This window comes from Emys orbicularis, chromosome 2, assembly GCF_028017835.1.
Source record: "Emys orbicularis isolate rEmyOrb1 chromosome 2, rEmyOrb1.hap1, whole genome shotgun sequence".
Taxonomy (NCBI): domain Eukaryota; kingdom Metazoa; phylum Chordata; order Testudines; family Emydidae; genus Emys; species Emys orbicularis.
The window spans coordinates 18,368,739-18,389,563 of NC_088684.1; the positions used below are offsets into that span (position 1 = coordinate 18,368,739).

The 20,825-nt window shown below is 40.2% G+C and overlaps 1 protein-coding gene across 1 annotated transcript in view; it reads left to right on the forward strand.

Annotated features, from left to right (window-relative positions):
* The first annotated feature begins 5,192 nt into the window (after positions 1-5,192).
* The window catches only part of ASAP1 (ArfGAP with SH3 domain, ankyrin repeat and PH domain 1), a 252,092-nt gene continuing 236,459 nt past the window's right edge, over positions 5,193-20,825 (forward strand). Inside the window, exons 1-2 of the mRNA XM_065399859.1 lie at positions 5,193-5,261; positions 5,588-5,717. Coding sequence (XP_065255931.1) covers positions 5,592-5,717 — 126 coding nt within the window. The 5' untranslated portion in view covers positions 5,193-5,261; positions 5,588-5,591. The remainder of the gene's footprint in view (positions 5,262-5,587; positions 5,718-20,825) is intronic.

The window sequence follows — 20,825 nt, forward strand, 5'->3', positions numbered from 1 at the left end:
TTTCCAAGATAGTTGCCTATGTTTCCTTATCTAATTTTAAATACCAAGTAAAGAAAAATACTTGAAGTTGTCATTTTGAAAATTGAAATCAGCTGATGCCAGTATCGAAAACAGCTACACAGGAGTAACAAAAAAACATTGAGGCAGCCTATGTATTCCACAAGCCACGCTGCTGGATGCTGTAACTTAAAATCACATAATTGTCAATCAGATTTTTGATCAGATTTTTGTTTTTTTGTATGTAAACAGAGTTTATGTGAGGTAGAGCGACAGCTGCTTTCTTTGATTATAAAGGCACCCGACTATTATGTGCCAAAAATAACAATAATTTCAAAGATTTGTTTGTAAATGTCCTATCCCATAGTCTCTTTAGTGAAGGCAGTTTGCAATTTATCATATAGGTTTCCTTATAGCAAATTAGTACCGATGTCAATATGTGGTGTAGGCCTCAACGTTTAAAATAGATTTAGCCTTTCACTGTGAGTACGTGGTGCATTTCATATGAGATTAAAAGTATAAACATGCTGTATTTAAAATGCATTTTTCTTACCTTTCACACAAGGTTGAGTCAGCTGCTTGAACATGCTGGTACTAGGACACTGTTTGTTTCTGAAGGTGAAATTGCTCCTGAATTGAACAAAACATTTCTAGCTGAAGTAGAAAGTAGATGATATTACATATCCTTATGTAAATAATAAATAAAAAGAACATTCAAGCTATGTGCGACCTATTTACAAAAAATATGTACTGAATCTTGGTACAGCGGATACCATACTTGCAAATAACAAGCCACATTCATCCTTGCTTTAACTTTATGTATTTAGCAGATTGTTCTTATCTGCAGGCTCAACATTCAACCAAAATTATAACAGTTGCAATTTTAGAGTTATTTCTGGATATTCTAATGCACATAGATATACATGTGTATTTCCTCTTAAAGGTAGAGGAAGTTCTTTGCATGTTATGAGACTTAACCTATACATATATAACCATAATACTTTATGTATATAAAGTTTTTCTTCCTGAGAGATATCAAAGAATTCACTATGAAAATGCAACCACCTCTGGGATGAAATGGTATTGCTGTTTTAAGCATAGAGCAACACTGTACAATAGATTAGAACAAGAAGAGAAGAATAATATTGAATACTTTTGATTGAAACTGAAGAATACAATTATGCAAATTGGAAATTTGTTTTATAATTTGGACATCCCTCTCTCTAAAACCATCATATGCAGGCTGTGTCTAAATCGTGCAATTTCTTCCTGTATAACAACTCCAACATCCAGCCTTTCTATTCCATCCACATAGCTAAAACACTTATCCAGGCCCTCCTCTTCTTGCACTTTGACTATTGAAACCTCCTCTCTGGCCTTCATACCCTACTTATATCCATTCAAAACACTGCTGTAAAGATCACCTTCCTGGCTCATTCAATATCATCTCCCTCCTTGCATTCCCCCTGTCTCCGTTTTTTTCCACTGCATCATGCACAAACTGTCTTTCACTTTAAGGCCCTTCTAGACTACTCTGGCACTACCCATCATTTCTTACATGCTACAGAGATTTAAACTCCCACTGCACCAACAATATCCTCCTTGATTGCCCATTTGTCAACATTTTGGATAAACAGTCTTGTGCTTTTTCTGATGCCACTACATTAGACATGGTAAGAACTCCCTGTAAATATCTGTAACGCACTCTGTTTTCCTCCTTTCAGTCTCTCCTAAAAACCAACCTATGTCATGAGGTTTCCAAAATGCTTCACAATGGTGAGGCAAGTGGTATGCTGTGACTGCTGTTTATTACACTGGTCATAACTGCCTCACAGTAATCGTGTCTTCACACTGTCTGTTGTCTTTTGTCTTAAAATGGGGATCTTTGGGACAGGGATCATCTCTTTGTTATATTTTTTGTTCAGTGTCTAGCACAATGGGGCACTGGGCCTCAGGAACAGTGGTGATACAAATTATTTATAATAATAGCATCAGTGATAAACACCTACCATTTACACAGGCATGTTGATTGGAAGCCCAGACCAAAGATACTGTAGTTGACTTACCTTTTTTTTTCTGTCTTATTAAGAACAGCCTATTGAGAGAGTTCGTTAATTAAACATGGACTCAGAAAGCACCCAAGCAGTGGAATTACAGCATTTTGAAGCAAGAGCTCAAATATTTTTTTGATAAATGCTGATGCCTTCTGTACCCACCAGGGACTTTCCACGAGGGCAGTTGTGACAAGCATCTCAACGCTGATATTCAGAATTGAAAGCCTTAGGCTGCAAAGAAAATGTCAAAAAAGGCTAGAAAGAGCAGACAGCTATGATCTATGTGCTACTTGTAATCCATCTGTGAGCAAGTCCCAGGGCTCTCTCAAAGGGACAACAGCTGGTCACCTTCAAAGAGAACATGGTTACAAAACAGCTCCATGATTTTTTTGTTTTATTACAATCCCATTATTGTTAGTCCATTATTGGTGTGTGTGTGTGTGTGTGTGTTTTGTTTTTGAATGGTCTTGGCCTCATCCTGCAAAGTACTGAGCAGTACCTGTGAATTCAGTGGGAGTTGAGAGAGAACATTGTATCTTACTGGATAAGTCCCTTTTCTAGGGAAAATTTGAATCCTACTTTTCTTATGGCTCTTAATTCTCTCACTCTCTTTAACCCCCCCCCCTAAACATATAACCAGAGCCTAATCATCCTGTCAGCTGCACAAATGCAACACTCAGCTGACTGGATGATCTGGCGCAGGGACTCTGACTCCATGGCTTCAATGGTTGCAGGTTTTCAGAAGCTTATATCATCACTTCAGTTTCCAATGCTAGTCCTCTCCCAGCAAGTCTGTGCTATCCACCTGCCTGACCCTGCCAGCTTTACCAGTGAAAAGTACATGAGAGTGAGTGCTCCTCCTCTATGTAGGGCTCAGTCTTACAGCCCTTACATCTATGTGGGGGAAAGCCAGGCCATGTGAATAAATACACATGGAGGGCTGCTGCTAAGGCACCATGATCAAAGAAAGAAACTTCTTCAGGCAGGACTGTTTCAGCAGTGCTCATATTTTTCTGGCAGAGAAAGGATGCAAACCGTACAGAGACCATGTATTTATGGGTAGGCACAAATCAGATACCTCTGGTTTTAAGATTTATCCATAAATTGCAGTATTATATTGCTTTTTATTTTTTTTGAACGGTAGGAACACTTTTAGGATTACCGGCGAATCCACTTTAAAACCTAAGTGTGATTTACTGTAGTGTGGTTACTTATATGGAGTATTATGTGAAGAAACTTTTGACGTGGGCACATACAACTACACAATGTTCATTTTAGAGACGTTTTTAAGAATACATGCATTTACCTGGTTCTCAATGCTCATCTCTTACTGTGGCAGGTCATAGGAAGAGGGGGGCTCCACGCAGCATAATATACAAATCTGTTTGAAACAGCAGATGCGATTGATGATTATTTAGGCGTCTTGAGCTTAAGCCTTTTTTTTTTTTTTAAAGGCATATACAGAAATAAAAATTTAAGAGACATTTTAAAAAGCACCTATTCTTTTCATTGGCTTAATTCCTAAAGTTACATGGAAAAACAGTGCAGAAAATGTATTTTACCTTATTTAGAAATATTACTGTATTTAAAAATGTCCCCTCTGAAAGTTTTATGGGTTATATAACTTTAGACGTGACGTTGCTAAGTGTATCCCAGGAATCCTTTGTAGGGTTTTGGAAAATGTCAGGCTACTCCTGCTGTTTTGATTTATCCAGGTGGGAATAATGGTGATCTATGCAATACAATAGTCTTTTCAGTATTAAAAATACAGGTATAGCTCTCTTTGCAAGTAGCATAATTTTCAAGGATTCACATATGTAATTAATTTTATTTTAAAATATATTGTTTATATTTTGTGATCGTGTAAACAGGTGCCCTATATGTCTTACTATCAATGAAAAGTGGAGGCTGGGGGGGAGAAAATCAATATAATCAGCTTGCCTGGACTATTTCATCAGAAACATAATTTTATTGAGATATGAAATATCTTAATTTGCCCCCTCCTCCCCCCCCCCATCATAAAATGCTTGCAGCACAAGGATTTATGAGTGCCAGAAACAGCAAAAGCATTTAAATTTGATGGCTATGATGGACATTAAAAAAAAAAAAACTACAGCCTTGCCCTTGAGATTTATCTTCAGCTGATTAGATAGGTTGGGATTCATCCAGGAACTAGACTAGCAATTCATTGATCTGTGCCTTACTGGGTGACAATCATATTAACTGGTGCCAAGATGTTGCTGGAATTTAAACTTGTTCTTATGTTTGGTCAGAACATGAAAATGAGATGACACGCCTTACAAAATCATCTTATGGGGCTGTTTAAGTAATACAGAATAATTGTTCAATTCTGTCAGGAGGGGACTAGACTATATGGATGGGTATAGCTAGCATGGGTCAGGCTGGTAAAGGAAGACCATCTGTCGTGTCAGAGAAAAGGAGAAATCTGTGGGCCCTTTCCCTGAAATCGGTCCTACATCTGCTTTTTTTGTGCATCACTTATATTACAGGCGCTCCTTCCTGAGCTCTTGCCCGCTTTCTTATGTTTGTGCTTTGACTGCAAACAACAAGACAAAGACTAACATCCCCCCATCCGCTGCGCAGACATTCACTCCGATGTCTATTTCCAGCAGCCCAGGACAAAGCCGCTGGCTCCGACTGCTCAGCCAGGAGAGCCGGCACCGAGTCCTCCCCATTGCACGGAGGGGAGCGCGTGTACAGGGGATGCCGCCGGTGTTGCTTTGTGTTGGGGGGGATGCCCAAGCCCAGCCCGGGCTAACAGCAGCAGCGGGTGCCCGTGGAAGGAGCAAAGCCACTCCCCCCCTTCGACGCCCTCAATCTGTCTGGCGGTCTTAAACTCAAGGTCCTAACCCAGACAGGCCGCCTGCGCGCGCGGGCGCGCGGCTCCAGCTCGGCCCGGAGCGCGGCCTCTTGTCTCGCGCTGGGCTGCTGCGGGTGGCGCGCGCACCCCGCCGTGGCCGCGCGCGCGCGTGTGTCGGCCGAGTTCGGCGCAGGCGCAGAGCACTTCCTTGTTTGCCCACGTAACGGCTGCGGGAGGGAGGGTTGCTGAGCCGAGTGTCACTCACGCAGTGGCTGTCAGAGGCGGCTGGAGCCCGAGTAACTCCCCGGAGCTGCCAACGCCGCCGCCCCTTCTCCTCCGCCCCCCTACGCCCCCCCCCCCGGCCGGGGGCGCAGCCGGAGCCCGCACAAGTTAGTGCTCAACTTCCCAGCCCCCTCCCCGGGGCAGGCGGGACAGCGGCGAGCCAGGGGTCCCCGGGCGAGAGCCGCGGCGGCGCCTCCTCAGCCCCGAGCGCGAGCGGGAGAGCTGGCCACACAGCACCCCCTCCCGGAGCGGGCGGGCAGGGGCTGAGCCCGCCGGAGGGAGCCCCCGTCCGCAGGGAGCTGGGGGCAGGGCAGAGGAGTTCCTGCCTCTCCGGCTCTGCTGGTGGATGCTCCGTGTCTCTCTGTGTGTTATATTTAACCCCCTCTTTCCCCTCTCCTCCCCCCCCTTCTGTTTCTTCGTCCCCTCCGGGCAGGATCATGCCGGACCAGATCACCGTGCCCGAGTTCATCGCGGAGACCACGGAGGATTACAACTCTCCGACCACCTCCAGCTTCACTACCCGGCTGCAGAACTGCAGGAACACGGTCACGCTGCTGGAGGAGGTAAAGAATCCCCGCCTCGCCCCGCAGAAACTGTAGTGGGACAGGGAGAGTGGCACCCCCAAGCCAAGGGGCTAGAGGTGGTGGCATGTATCTATCTCCTTTCAGTCATTCTTTTAATGGTGGTAGCCTGCCGTCAGGTTTCATCCTTCGCGTGCACACAACGCACCTTTTAAACCTCTGAGGTCTGGAGCCTGTATGTGTCAAACAGTCAAGGCTACATGAACTTCTTCAACAACACGCACAGATTTTGCCTTTCTGTGGTGGTGATGATGGTGGCAGCAGAAGAATTGTCTGAGGTTGGAGGAATAGAGGCTGTATTCTCTTGGGCAGAATAGTGGTAGATCCATTCTGCTTGGCAGGGACCAGCAAAGAATGTGATGGCTCGGCGAAAACTGCAGAGGAAATTTGCTTCAGAAGTGAGGCAGGGTGAAGGGATGAATGCAGGGTGAGAAGATAAGTTGGGAAGAAACTGTGGGTCAAGGGAAAGCAAAATGATGCAATAGAACTGTCAGTTTGGTTTCATCACATTCAACCTAGCAGGCTGAAGTTATACATATATTATTGGTACTTAAACCTACTCCCCTATTTGAGCAACTGGGAGGGTACTCAGAGGAAACTGGACATATTGTGTAATTGCAGAGATGGCGTTGTTGCATCTTGTGATCTGCATCTGTCACTTGTGACATCATGATTTTCAGTATGTTTTTATGATGAATGGGACAAGTGTAGGTGATATTTTAGGGACAAAACTGATGAAAGAAAGACAATGTAAAACCTTCTCTTCCCTATATTAGGTCAAAGTTCATAGTATATTGCCATATAAACAAAGTGAAACGTTTATTACCTTAGTTTGAAAGTTCACAGCTCTCAGTTCCCTATGATGATTTTCTTAACATTTCAACTCACATTTGTCAATGTTTCAAGAGCTAAGTACAGACTAGAGGATAGATTGTGTCGATTTTCTCTATATTACAAAATTTTGCTGAGTGCTAATAGGAGACAAAATGTCTTGTGTAGTATGCAAAGGAATAGTATTAATCATGACATTCTTTTGGTAGTCTTGTGAATACAAAATGTAATTCTATAAGATTACAATTAATTAATGTGCCCTATGTTCAAAACTATAGTGGAACTATTCTTTTCTACAATAACTTATTAGGTAATAGAATGGTAATAGAATTACTGGATAAATACAATTGCATTAACATCCCATTTCTTTTTAAATCTGTGGCAGTGATCAGCCTTTAATATAACTTATTTCTCACTTGAAGATAAATCATTTCATAAGACATACCCACTTGTACAATTGTCAGAAATCTAGTTTCTTCTGTTCTTCACTTGACAATATTGCACCCTTCTGTTTTCAACAGCCTGAAATAGGGATAGCCATTATTATATGTTTGGTAGTACAGATGATGGTTTTTGAAAGCTAAATCTCCAAAGGCAGTGATAAAGTTAAAGTAAAATTTCATAGAGTTGCTTAAATCCAACAGTGGTATTCTTTTTCACTGACAACTTTTAGTATAAGTATAGATGTACTTCAAATACAATATAACATTTATATAATTAGAAAAATATACAGTCTCAGTTGTGACTTTCCAATTAAAAACAAAATAGGTAGGAGACCCTATTCAGCAGTCAGAATAGATAAGTTTAATATGCCATATGTTGCACTATTTATGTAATGATAGTACAAATCTTGGACCTTTGGAATATATATCTGTTTTGGTGAAATACATTACTTTACACATTGACTTTTTTATAAGAGGATCAGTAATGAGCATTGTTTATATTTGCATTGATAGTTTGGGGATTTTTTGTGAAACTATATATATTCTGCATGCTTTATTTAATAGATCAGCAATTTAAGTTCAAATGGGGTTACTTTTGAAGTTCCACTAACATTTTAGGAAAGTCTTTATTCAGGGGGCAGAGGGAGGAGAAGGCAAATCAGTAAACTGTTCTGTTGGGTACTTAAAAGATATTTAACTTGATTTTTAAGTCATAGAAGTTGGGGCATGGGGGTGGCTTGCAAAGAAAGTGAAAAGCTTAGATGGGTGGATTGCCCATATAAAGACTTTATAGGGAAACTCTGCATTCTCACTTTTTTTAAAAGTGATTTTTTGTTTAAAAACTTGGTTTATCCACAGTTGGAGAATTAAACCTATAGACATGACCAACTCTGTGTAGTGCCCTCCCAAAATTAATTTAATGCCTACCTTCTTTCCAATCAACAATTGCATCAGCACTCTGTCTCATTAAGACAGTGACAAAACTGCTCTGATTTTATTTGTTCCACATTCACAGTCAGTGCCAATAAGACATCATTGAAATGTGAATTCCTCATTTTCATGTCGTAACTGATGGCCTGTTTACTTAAGTGGGAGAAAGGGTAATGGAATTTATTGGCAAGCTTAACTAGGGTTTCCTCATGTATTTTTTCCCCCATGCAAGAAGCCAGAGTGTAGCTTATTCAACTGCCTTAGTACACTGATACGTATTCATTTGTGACTTCTTTCATATCATGTTAACTGGATTCCAGAAGCTATCTTCATTGGATATTGGAGATTCGATAGGATGACAATATTAAGCCTGGTATCAGGTGAAAAATTAGTGAAGAAATTGTTATCAAAAACCACCAGTATATGTATGCTATAATTTGGTAAATTTTTAGCAGAAGGCCCTAAGAAGAAAATGTGAGCATATTCTTCACAAGAGAACATCAGAAGACTAAGAAGGACTCTGTGAAGTACTCTTGTGTATTTCAGTTTTCTCTGTAAATCATATTTAAGTTAAAACTAAATGTAATGTGAGATTCTGTCAGGGAGAAAGCAGCAATTACACACTAGTACAGAGCATGGAACCCTTGTAGTGAGTAAAGTTGAGCACATATTAGTTCAAATTCTTAAATTCACTTTGAGAGACTGCATTTTGCAATATTCTAGTAAATGAACTTACTGGCAGGAAAGTCTGTTTTAAGGTATAGTCTGTTTTAGGAGAATATTATAGAATATTAATGGAAAACAGATTTTAAATTTCACAAGTGTTTCCACAAAAAATCCTGATCTTGTGAGTTCTCATCTAGTCAGGGAACTAAAACAGACCACGTGAGCTCTCTTAAATCAAAACTGCTTGAATCTTAAATATTTGTAAAAAAGTATTTTATCAGGTAACACATGCAAAGAGAATTGCAGGACTCATTATATAAACTAGTGGTTTAATTTAAAGTATCTGAGATTATCTAAAGTAATTATTTCATCAATAAATGGGGATTATGTGGTAATTCCTACTAAAGCTAAAATAATGGGTGTTACCGATATTTACATATGTTTGTATTGATAGGCGAATGAAGGATTTAAGAGCCAATGGGAGAAAATTAAATTTTATGGTGATAGTTTTTGTTCAACAAAACCTTTGAATGTTTTGGTATTTTCCTACAAAGATTTTTCTTGACATAATGTTAAAGTCACAAAAATATCCTTGCCAGAGCTATCATTGTAACTTTATTTTTCTGTGAGAGTATTGCACAGTAGTTATATATAATAAAATTATATACAAAGTTGATGGGTCATTAGAACATTGGGTATATGTAGTCATACCACAGGACAATATACAAGTTATTGGAGGCATGGGATAGGATTGAATATGGGCACTAGTTGTGAGTGTTGATCTGATCTGTTCAAGTGTAGCCTCTCAGTTTTGTTCTTGGAAAGCATGCTTTTAAATCAAATAGCCCCATGAACCAAATTACTGAAACGTTAAAAGTAATATGTGTGAATTCAGTGTTTGTGAAAAGTGCAAGTTTATTTGAATCTTGGGGAATGAAAACAACTATTCACGGTACAAGTTGAGGGGGGGAGGGATACTTCAGTGGTTTGAGTATTGGCCTGCTAAACCCAGGGTTGTGAGTTTAATTCTTGAAGGGGCCATTTAGGATCTGGGGCACACACACACACACACACAAAAAACTGTCAGGGGCAGTACTTGGTCCTGGTAGTGAAGGCAGGGGACTGGACTCAGTGACTTTCAAGGTCCCTTCCAGTTCTATGAGATAGGTATATCTCCATATATAAGTTCCAAATGTGCAGCAGCAGTGCAAGGCTCTCTTCACTACCTTGCCAATGTGCCTCAGTCTTAAACTGGAGGAAGACTTCTGCAGCGAAGGGGTAACTCAGTCATCATGACCACACAATCTTTAGTCTCTCTTTTAAGGCTGACAGCTGGTGCACTACATATGTTTTTGGTGGGGTTTGTCATATGGTCACTTGCATATTAAAACTAGACCAAGACTCCAAACTCACTCTATTTGGGCTGCTAAACAGCCATGAGATTATGATTTTCCATCACTACTTACCTGGTCTGGATTTGAGCTTGTGACATATAGCCTTCACCACTAACAATTGCTTCCAATGGCTACTTTACTGTAAATTTCTGTAGCACTCTTACAGTTTGAGTTAAATATCACTTTTCACTGAATAGTAGTAAAGAGAAGTTAAAAACTGTGAGCACTTTCTTAGGCCTGAATGATTTTTCAGTAGTAGTAATCTCATAAAGCCATATTTGTAGGTAAATTTAGGAACTGCTTAGATGGGATGAAAGGTGATGTTGGGTAACTACAAAACATGAGTGCCAAAATAATTTTCTGTTTCACATGTTTTGCTGTCTATTCTGGTCTCTGGTAGAATTTTGTTGTAATATACCATAAAAGCACTATGAACATTTCATATCTATATATACAAATGTTAATAGTGCTTTTCCTCCTGTAGATACAATATAACTAATACACTCTCCATCAATAAAATAGTGAATAGATATTTAATCAAATAGGCTGGGACTAGCGTATTTCATGGTCCCAGTTGCAGCACAGTATGTGACAACTTAAAAGAAGCAAAGTTCTGAAAATTTCTCTGCTACAGTTAAATGTAATATCTAAGATGAGACAGGAAGGCGAAATGTTTTTTGTTTTTTTTTAATTGTTTATCTTGTATTGATGGTCACTTTCTGCTTTAGTTTAGAAAGACATTAAAAAATAGGATTGTAAAATGACAAAAACTGCCAGGATGACTCCAAAGCTCATGTAGTGCTAAAACTTTAAATTCATTATAGTATAGGTAATGTGACTCTGTATGTTAGACATTATAGCATGCCTATAGTTAAGAACATAAGATGGCTATACTGGGTCAGACCAAAGATCCATTTAGCCCAGTATCCTGTCTGCCAACAGCGACCAATGCCAGGTGCCCCAGAGGGAATGAACAGTACAGATAATCATCAAGTGATCCATCCCCATTGCCCATTCCCAGCTTCTGACAAACAGAGGCTAGGGACACCATCCCTGCCCATCCTGGCTAATAGCCATTGATGGCCCTATCCTCCATGAATGTATCTAGTTCTTTTTGAATCCTGTTATAGTCTTGGTCTTCACAACATCCTCTGGCAAGGAGTTCCACAGGTTGGCTGTGTGTTGTGTGGAAAAAATACTTCCTTTTGTTTGTTTTAAACCAGCTGCCTAATAATTTCATTTGGTGACCCCTAGTTCTTGTGTTATGAGAAGGAGTAAATAACACTTCCTTATTTACTTTCTCCACACTAGTCATTATTTTATAGACCTCTATCATATCCTTCCTTAGTCGTCTCTTTTCCAAGCTGAAAAGTTCCAGTCTTTTTAATCTTTCCTCATATGGAAGCTGCCTAATTTTGCATAATACTTTCCATCATAAGACTCATGTTTGCAGTTGCTTGTAAGGTTGCAAAATCAAGCACTCAGCATTAGGAAGTTCCAGAATTAAGATTGCCCCCTAGTATATATATTATGATAGTCTTACATTAATATTAATAACTTCAATTAATATGATGATAGTCTTTAATTATCATGATCACATGTTTTCCACAGGACCCCTGCCTTAATATAACCTTAATGTTCTTTTAACGTAGTTTTTTATATGTAATTACTTATATTACAGTAATGTCTGGAGGTCCTAACCAAGTCAGTGCCCAACACGACAGAGTCTTCTAAAAACTAAGAAGTTGGTGCTTTGAAGACTTACAATCTGAGGCCCTGATCATGAAGGCATTTATGAGTAACTCTGCCCATGAGCAAAGCCATTGAGTTTAGTGGGACTACTCATATACATAAGTGTTTGAATATTCAGGGCTAAAATTTAAGATGTTTAAAGTGGGTATAACAAACACGTGTGTGCATGAGTGGGTGGAGGAGAGGGAGTGGGACATGGGGAGGACGAAGTAGCAGTAATACAAAAATACTTTTCTGAAGAGTGACTGACTATTTGTAAAAAGAACGAGGAGTACTTGTGGCACCTTAGAGACTAACAAATTTATTTGAGCATAAGCTTTCGTGGGCTAAAACCCACTTCATCGGATGCATGCAGTAGAAAATACAGTAGGAAGATATATAGATACACAGAGAACATGAAAAAATGGGTGTTGCCATACCAACTATAACGAGAGTAATCAATTAAGGTGGGCTATTATCAGCAGGAGAAAAAAAAATTGTAGTGATAATCAGGATGGCCCATTTCCAACAGTTGACAAGAAGGTGTGAGTAACAGTAGGGGGAAAAAATTAGCATGGGGAAATAGTTTTTACTTTGTGTAATGACCCATCCACTCCCAGTCTTTATTCGAGCCTAATTTAATGGTGTCCAGTTTGCAAATTAATTCCAATTCTGCAGTTTCTCGTTGGAGTCTGTTTTTGAAGTTTTTTTGTTGGAGTATTGCGACTTTGAGGTCTATAATTGAGTGACCAGGGAGGTTGAAGTGTTCGCCGACTAGTTTTTGAATGTTATAATTCTTGACGTCTGATTTATGTCCATTTATTCTTTTGCGTAGAGATTGTCCGGTTTGGCCAATGTACATGGCAGAGGGGCATTGCTGGCACATGATGGCATATATCACATTGGTAGATGTGCATGTGAACGAGCCTCTGATAGTGTGGCTGATGTGATTAGGTCCTATGATGGAGTCCCCTGAATAGATATGTGGACAGAGTTCGCAGCAGGCTTTGTTGCAAGGATAGGTTCCTGGGTTAGTGTTTTTATTGTGTGGTTGCTGGTGAGTATTTGCTTCAGGTTGGGGGGCTGTCTGTAAGCGAGGACTGGCCTGTCTCCCAAGATCTGTGAGAGTGAGGGATCGTCCTTCAGGATAGGTTGTAGATCCTTGATGATGTGCTGGAGAGGTTTTAGTTGGGGGCTGAAGGTGACGGCTGGTGGCGTTCTGTTACTTTCTTTGTTGGGCCTGTAGTGTAGTAGGTGACTTCTGGGTACTCTTCGGGCTCTGTCAATTTGTTTCTTCACTTCAGCAGATGGGTAAGAATACTTGATAGAGATCTTGTAGGTGTTTGTCTCTGTCTGAGGGGTTGGAGCAAATGCGGTTGTATCTTAGAGCTTGGCTGTAGACAATGGATCGTGTGGTGTGGTCTGGATGAAAGCTGGAGGCTCGTAGATAAGTATAGCGGTCAGTAGGTTTCCAGTATAGGGTGGTGTTTATGTGACCATCACTTATTAGCACTGTAGTGTCCAGGAAGTGGATCTCGTGTGTGGACTGGTCCAGGCTGAGGTTGATGGTGGGATGGAAATTGTTGAAATCAAGGTGGAATTCCTCAAGGGCTTCTTTTCCATGGGTCAGATGATGAAGATGTCATCAGTGTAGCGCAAGTAGAGTAGGGGCATGACAGCTGAGGAAGCGTTGTTCTAAGTCAGCCATAAAAATGTTGGCATACTGTGGGGCCACGCGGGTACCGCCGACTTGAAGGTATACGTTGTCCCCAAATGTGATTATTGGGGATACTGTTCCTGATAATGTCACGGCAAACCTGGTGGCTGAACTTTGTGACTTTGTCCTCATCCACAACTATTTCACTTTTGGGGATAATGTATACCTTCAAAAGATTATATTTAAAATGTTCCAGTCAAGTATGGACTTTTGGGACAGTAAGCATCAAGTGAATTTCCTGGGGAACCCATAGGGAGAGCTTAATGCAAATTCCCCAACTCCAGTTATGCAAAAACCCAGCCTTTTGAAGGCAAGCCCTAAGGAGAGGGTCATTGTCTGCTGCTTACCAGGCCTGATATGTATAAAGAAATGGCTTTTCTGCCAAGCCTTTGTTCTGGATCTAAGACAAATGAACCTGTAACCACGGAGTCAAGTATCAGAGGGGTAGCCGTGTTAGTCTGGATCTGTAAAAAGCAACAGAGAGTCCTGTGGCACCTTTAAGACTAACAGATGTATTGGAGCATAAGCTTTTGTGGGTGAATACCCACTTCGTCAGACGCATGTAGCCACGGGGAAAACCCTTTTGTGAGTTTAGAGGGAATAAGTTGGAGGTGATCTCTGGTAAGCTTTTTAGCATGTGTGTAGTTGCTTTTATTGTTTTAATATGTTTTTTCTGTAATGCTTTTACCGTAAGAATAAAAGTGCTTGCTTAGAAGGAGCAGTGTGGTAACTTATAACTATGGGTGGTACATTCTTTGTAGCCCTCAGAGAGAAAGCAAAAGTGCAGGCATTGGCCTTTTTAGGCTGTCTGGTTTGCTGGAGATATTAGTGCAGCCTTAAAATCCCCAGTCAGAAGGGAGTGAGATGTGGGTCTGTGCCCAAAAAGGTGGAAGTGAGATCTGGAAACCTTTTTGTGGGTGCCCTTCAGGGATCACAGAGTGGGAATATAGGTACAGATACTCTGAAACTGTGACGGTGCCTTTACGGATAATTTTGGAGAAGGCATCCAATGCAAATAGAAGAAAGTGTAAAGATGCATATGGGGCAACTGGACAAAGCAGTAAAAAAGCAAACAAAGCAGCTGACGTTAGATAAATTATTAGAATGGACAGAAAGGGTGGAACTAACTGGTGGAAGGCCTTAAAGTAAAGGATGAGAAGCTTGTATTTGATGTCGTAGAGAAAGGAAAGCCAGTAGAGAGACTTAGAAAGAGTGTCATGGTCAGAATGATGGGCTGGGAAGATTTTTTCTGTATAGGTAATAAGTGAAACCCAATTGCAAAGATCAAATAAACTTGAAGGAGACAAGGTATCTGCAGTCAAGAAGCAAGGTAAGGGTCCATCAGAGCTTTGGCACTGTGGACAAAGAGAAAAGGCCAATCCTTTGAATTGTTGTTTAGGCAGAAATGGCAAGATTTAGATACCATATGGAGGTGTGGTTCTAGAGACAGGGCAGAGTCCAAGATGACACTTAAGTTGTAGGCGTGAGTGACTGGAAGATTGTTGGTATTAACACTGCTTGAGAAAGGGGGAACTGGTGAGGGCTTGATGTGGGGTGGGGAGGGAAGGAAAATGATGAATTCAGCCTGGGCCACGTTAAGTTTAAAATAATGACAGGAAAATGAAAATGAGATCAGAAAAACAGGCTAGGATGTGGGTTTTGACAGAGAGAGGGACTGTCAGGCATAGTGAGGCATTGACATAAAAGGTGGCAGTTGAAACCAGGTGAGTGGAGAAGATCGCCTGCTGATGGGGTATAGAGAGAGAGGAGGAAAGACCAAGCACTAGATTTCAAGTTGACTAAGGGCTTGTCTACACTTACAGTGCTGCAGCTGACGGGAGAGGGGGTTAGGTTGGTATAACTGTGTCGCTCAGGGGTGTGGATTTTCCAAACTCCTGATTAATGTAGTTATACCAACATAAGTTGGTAGTGTAGATCAAGCCTAGGTTTTAAGTCAACTGCTTGTATTCTGTGATACATACTTTGCTGATTACAATTTACTGTTCTGAAACCACTGTGAAGTCTGTTTTTGAGTCACTGGTTAAAGTGGAAAGCCATCTTTCTTTGACTTTTATTTCTAGTAAAGCACACGCTTTCCCCCTGCACTACTGTAACATAAATCATAAATTTATAATTTGTTCCAATTTGAAATCCAAAATAAGTTACTTAAAATAATGGCTATAAAGGATCCCAATAGTACAAAATTTAAAGCCAGCTTTTCTAGCCTTTTTGCAGTTTGTAGCACGTTACCAAGCAGTCCAGCATCGTGGCAGTGCTTGTGGTTAGTTATGTAAGAGCTAAGTTTAAACACTAAGCTATACTTAAGTTTCAAAGGAGTTCTTTAGTACATATGTTCTTGATAGCAAAACATCCAAAAAGAGCCACACAGGAAATCAAAATCCTCTTTGCTTCATAAAAGAAGTTCAGGATAATTATTTTTTACTGCATAACTAATTCCACACCAAATAAGTAAAACCAGGTATATGATTTCTCTAAAGCAAGTGGGAAACAGGAACAGCGCTCATACAGGTTTTTTAAAAGAGTGACTTCTAATCAGGATATCAGAAATATTGAGGGAGGAAAGAGGCTGCTAAATCCTGTCACATACTTATAATTACATGCCACACAAAAATGCAGTGGATGATACTTAGCTCTGTATATTTACAAGCTGCAGTGCATATCCATATACTGCATCATCAGTTTTACCCTTGATCCAATAGAAACAGAAATACTGGATTATAACAAGCAAACAAAGCCCAGCTGATTCCGTCTTAAGAACAAATGTCTGGTGTGGGTAAAGATAGTGGTTCTAAGTCAAAATTTCAGGTAGGGCAAAGTAACTTGCCTTAATTTTTTACTGTATGTGTTTATTTTTTAGGGGCACCTTCCAAAGTGCCCCTTAGTGCTGTTTAGTGGCTCATACGCTGTTCAGGAGAGTACTGCTGCTGCCTTGGAACTCCCTACATACAGGAGTGTGCCTGTGTGCTCAACAATTAATGGCACATTTGGAAGTGCTCCTTGGTGCTCTGCTCAGTGTGCTGTTCAGTTAAGCCTTGCTGCTTTCAAGCCACAATGGAATGTTCACCATGCAGTCTGGAGAACCAGAACAGATACCCTACAAGAAGAGGTGTTCTCTTAAAGGGGTGTTCAACTTATATTTGGCTGAAATATTTAAATTGTGTAAAAACAAGATCTCATAAAATGTAAGACCAATAGAAATATTTCCATAATTAAAGAGCAATATAATAAAGAAAATTGTTCACAAATAAACTTTCCACTTCAGGGTTTCAAATCCATTATTGAGGCACTAGGAATCTGAAAGTGAATCTGATTTATTGTCTAAACTGAGAGAAATGCCAAAAGTAAAGTGACAGTAATTTGAGTTTTCATAATCCTCGCTTAGTCTAATCTGTTAGTAACCGAGGAGACATTTGTTCCTTTAACAGCAGAGAATTGGTGCAGAGAATTAGAAGAAAGATAAATTCTCTTCTCTGCTTTAATATTGAGTGGGGAAATGTCTTAATGGTGAATCCTTTACTGAAAATTAGGAAGGGTAGAAATCCTTTGATGCAGAAATCAATGTTTTAACCTTACATTAATATTGCAGGGCTTTTAAGCTATTGGTAAAGTTTTCCAATTATTTTATATGGTTATAATTTGAACTTCTCAGGATCTAATTCAGAATTGCCTCCTTTTAAAAAAAAATGCTCCAGCCTACCTCATGGACCTAATTTGTTTCTCTTCCCTCCCTGATTCTCTTTCACTGAGCATTTGGTTCTTCCATGCTCTGCTCCTTAGTCTTGCTACTGTTGGTGTGAGAGCTTTATTCATGCTGTTAACTTCATCTAAAACAACCTTCTTGTAGCTTTCCATTTAATCAACCCTCCTATTTTATAATCTCACTTCATACAATTTCTTTCCCCCTTCCACTTCTTCCTACTACACAACATCTCCAAGATTTGACTCTTCCTCTCTGCCACACTGCCAGAACTTCTGCCCACACCCTGATCGTCTCGCGCATTGACCCCTGTAATCTCCTCTGGCCTTTATGCCTGCAACCTCCGCTCCTCGAGTCAATTCAGAATGTTGCTATGCTAATCTTTCCAATTTATTTCTGTGACTGTCACACTCCCTCTTGAAATTCCTTCACTGCTTTCCCCTCTGATTCTCTACTTCTTAGACAACCATGCACACAAACAGAATATAGTCATGAGTGAGGAGAATCATCATGGCAAATCTCAAAGGGACATGACCTCCTTGCAAATTGAGTGCCACTTGAATCAGTCTTTGGCAAGGTGCTTAAGGCTGATTGTATGTTCAGTTTGTCCATCACTGGCAATCTTATCATGCCACTGAAGCTTTTGATACCTATGTGATCACTGGTGTTTAGTGGCATTCCTTGGTACACACGCTTCATAATTTGTTGGTCTTATATTCTTATAATATGTCCATATCAAGAAAGCTGCTGAAACTGAACCATTGCTGACAGAGGGAGTAGCTGGGTTCAGCTTCAAATGTCCTCCTTTCTGTTCTTGATCTGTTGTTCTTGTTTGCCTCTTGATATGGAGCAGCTGGCAGAGATGATGAGAATTGAAAACATCAATCCGGTATTATTCAGCCTTCCTCAGTGCCCATGTTTCACTTCCATCCAACAGAGTTGGCATAAAACTGTTGTTCTATAAATCCACAGCTTTGTAGCAAGCTTGATGTCATGATGCCCTCATAAAGGGTGCTGATGGGCCCGAAAACTGGCAGCAGCTTCTGCTGTATGAGCATCCTCTAGCACTGTCCGTCGTGCTGCCTGAATATTTGACAGCTGCCACCTACTTGATGTCTCATCAGGACAGGTTAATATTGAGATGGTTGTAATCTGAATCAGGTAGAAGCGCCCAGTGAAAATCCATAAAACCACCATGGTGTTTGCATTCAAGTCCTTCCTCAAAACTTGCCTCTTCCATAATGCATACAGGAAATGGCAACCTAATAACAGCTAGGCACGTGACAAATTGTGATTACAAATTAATTTTGTATTACATTAAATGTAGGTAAATGATTTTTTTCATAGCAAGAAAAAGGAATAATCACTTTTTTTATTTTGTGTGTGAAGCTTGTTTAACTGATTTTTATTCTTACTAATTTTACTGTGTAGAATAATTGTTTTAATATATCATTATTTGTTTCAAATAATTTAATTTCCTAGAAGATATACAGGCAGAACAAATTGCTTAGTGAAAACTCATGGTTATGAATGCATTAATTATTTTGTTTTTCTGCTCAAATGGATAGTAAGTTTACCCCTGCTTGCCACCAAAAACCACCAGCTTGGTGTACTTGAACACACTTCCAGGATTTGATTGCTGCTTATTCTATATTTACTGTGAAGCTTGCAAAGTTTGTCTAAACTTTCTCTTGGTGTACCTGTTACTTTTCAGAGGGTGACACTGTGCCTGTGTCTTTCATGAGACATTTAAAGAAGTTTACAACAAATGGAAAGTAACATAGATATGATTAAAAACAACAATTTTAGTGCGTACTGTGTTTGACAAAAACATCATTCTATCAAAATAATAATCCCAATGATAAAACCAATTTATATGTAATCCTCACCATACTTTAGCAGAGATCTTTTGAGATGGTATCTATGCTGAATTATGTGATGTGTCAGTAGTGCCCAGTGAATTCTTTCTCAGAAGAGGGAATGAATTCTGAAACTCATAGCTTTAATCTGAGCTGAGTGCTACTGTCATTTACCTTGAAAACATAGCCTACACCATAAGGAGGAAGGAGATTTCTCACTTTTGAATCAACAGAGAAAAAAGTTGGAAGTGAGGGGGAAAACACACTTGAAGAAACATTACTACATTATTAAGACCGGAAACTTAATGTCTATTCCCAATATTTGTGGGGTGTAGCGGGGGCAGGGAGAGACTTAAAATGAAAGAAGCATTGTGTACAAGGAGAATTTATTTCTGTCACAGGGTGAGCATGCCTCCCACCTTCATACAGTCTCTCAAGGCACGTTCCCTTTTTGTGCTAGGTTTCCACTTTTTGCAAGGGGGAGGCCCTACACCTCCACTATGAGACTGGGCCTGGCTTCAGCATCACTTTTTGTCATGATGGCTCCCTCAGGTGAGTCCAAAAGAACTTGAACTCCTGTTGAAGACTTACCCATTTGAGAGCTATGCAACCACAGATGTTTGCAACAACATAGGACAACACTTTAAAAATAAGACAACATTTATTTTAGTCAACTGGAATACAGTTGTGAAAATTTAGGATTCTCTCTCTACAATTTATGAATTCTGTGTGAAACTATGAACGCTGTATATATCTTTCTCAAACTGCAAACTCCACTTTGAATGTAGGGACTAGTTAACTTCTCTGTTGTGCTTCTGTCTGAAATTTCAAGGTGTAATGATACAAAGCTGACAACAGAGGGTCATTAAATCAGGATGGTCCTCTCTTCTAATACAAATACCCTAAAAGATAGACTGGCTTCCAACCAGGAAAACTGGTTTGTCAGGGCAGGGGTCACCTGGCAGCAAAGTTACCTAGTAGAGGTTTCTGATTGCATGGGGAGGCTGATCCAGGAGTCACCTGACATGGGGACTAGGTGGTTATAAAAGGATGTGGCAGTGGGAAGACTCAGAGACACACAAGACGTTTGGACAGGTGGCAGGCCGGCCAAGGTCAGAAGAAGAGCTGGGAGGGAGAAGGCTCCATGTTTCAGAACACAAACCATGCACTTGAGCAGGAGGGCTCTGTACAGCCCACAGTACTCTCACCCTGGACCAAAGAATGTTCTGGAGTGGTGAGGAAATTGAGGAAAGGAAATGTGTGTAGGGTTTATTATTTTTATATAGATGTGTAAGAATATAAGAATGGCAATACTGGGTCAGACCAATGGTCTGTCTAGCCCAGTATCCTGTCTTCTGAGAGTGGCCAATGCCAGATGCTTCAGATGGAATGAAAAGAACAGGATAATTATTAAGTGATCCATCCCCGGTCGTCCATTCCCAGCATCCAGCAGTCAGAGGCTATGGTACACCCAGAGTATGGGGTTGCATCCCTGACCACCTTGACTAATAGCCATTGATGGACCTATCCTCCAGGAACTTATTTAATTCTTTTTTTGAAGCCAGTTATACTTTTGGCCTCACAACCTCCCGTGAATAAGTTGAAATCTAGAATCCTAAAAAAAAAAAAAAAAGCTGGCTGAGATAATCTCTGGCCTGATGAGACATTTTTAATAAATTTTGCAGGACTGGAAGAGTGCTAATGTAGTGTCAATATTCCAAAAGGGCAAGCAGAATGACCCTAGGTAACTATAGTCTAGTTAGCCTGACATCATTCTCTGGAAAATAATGGAAAAGTTGAT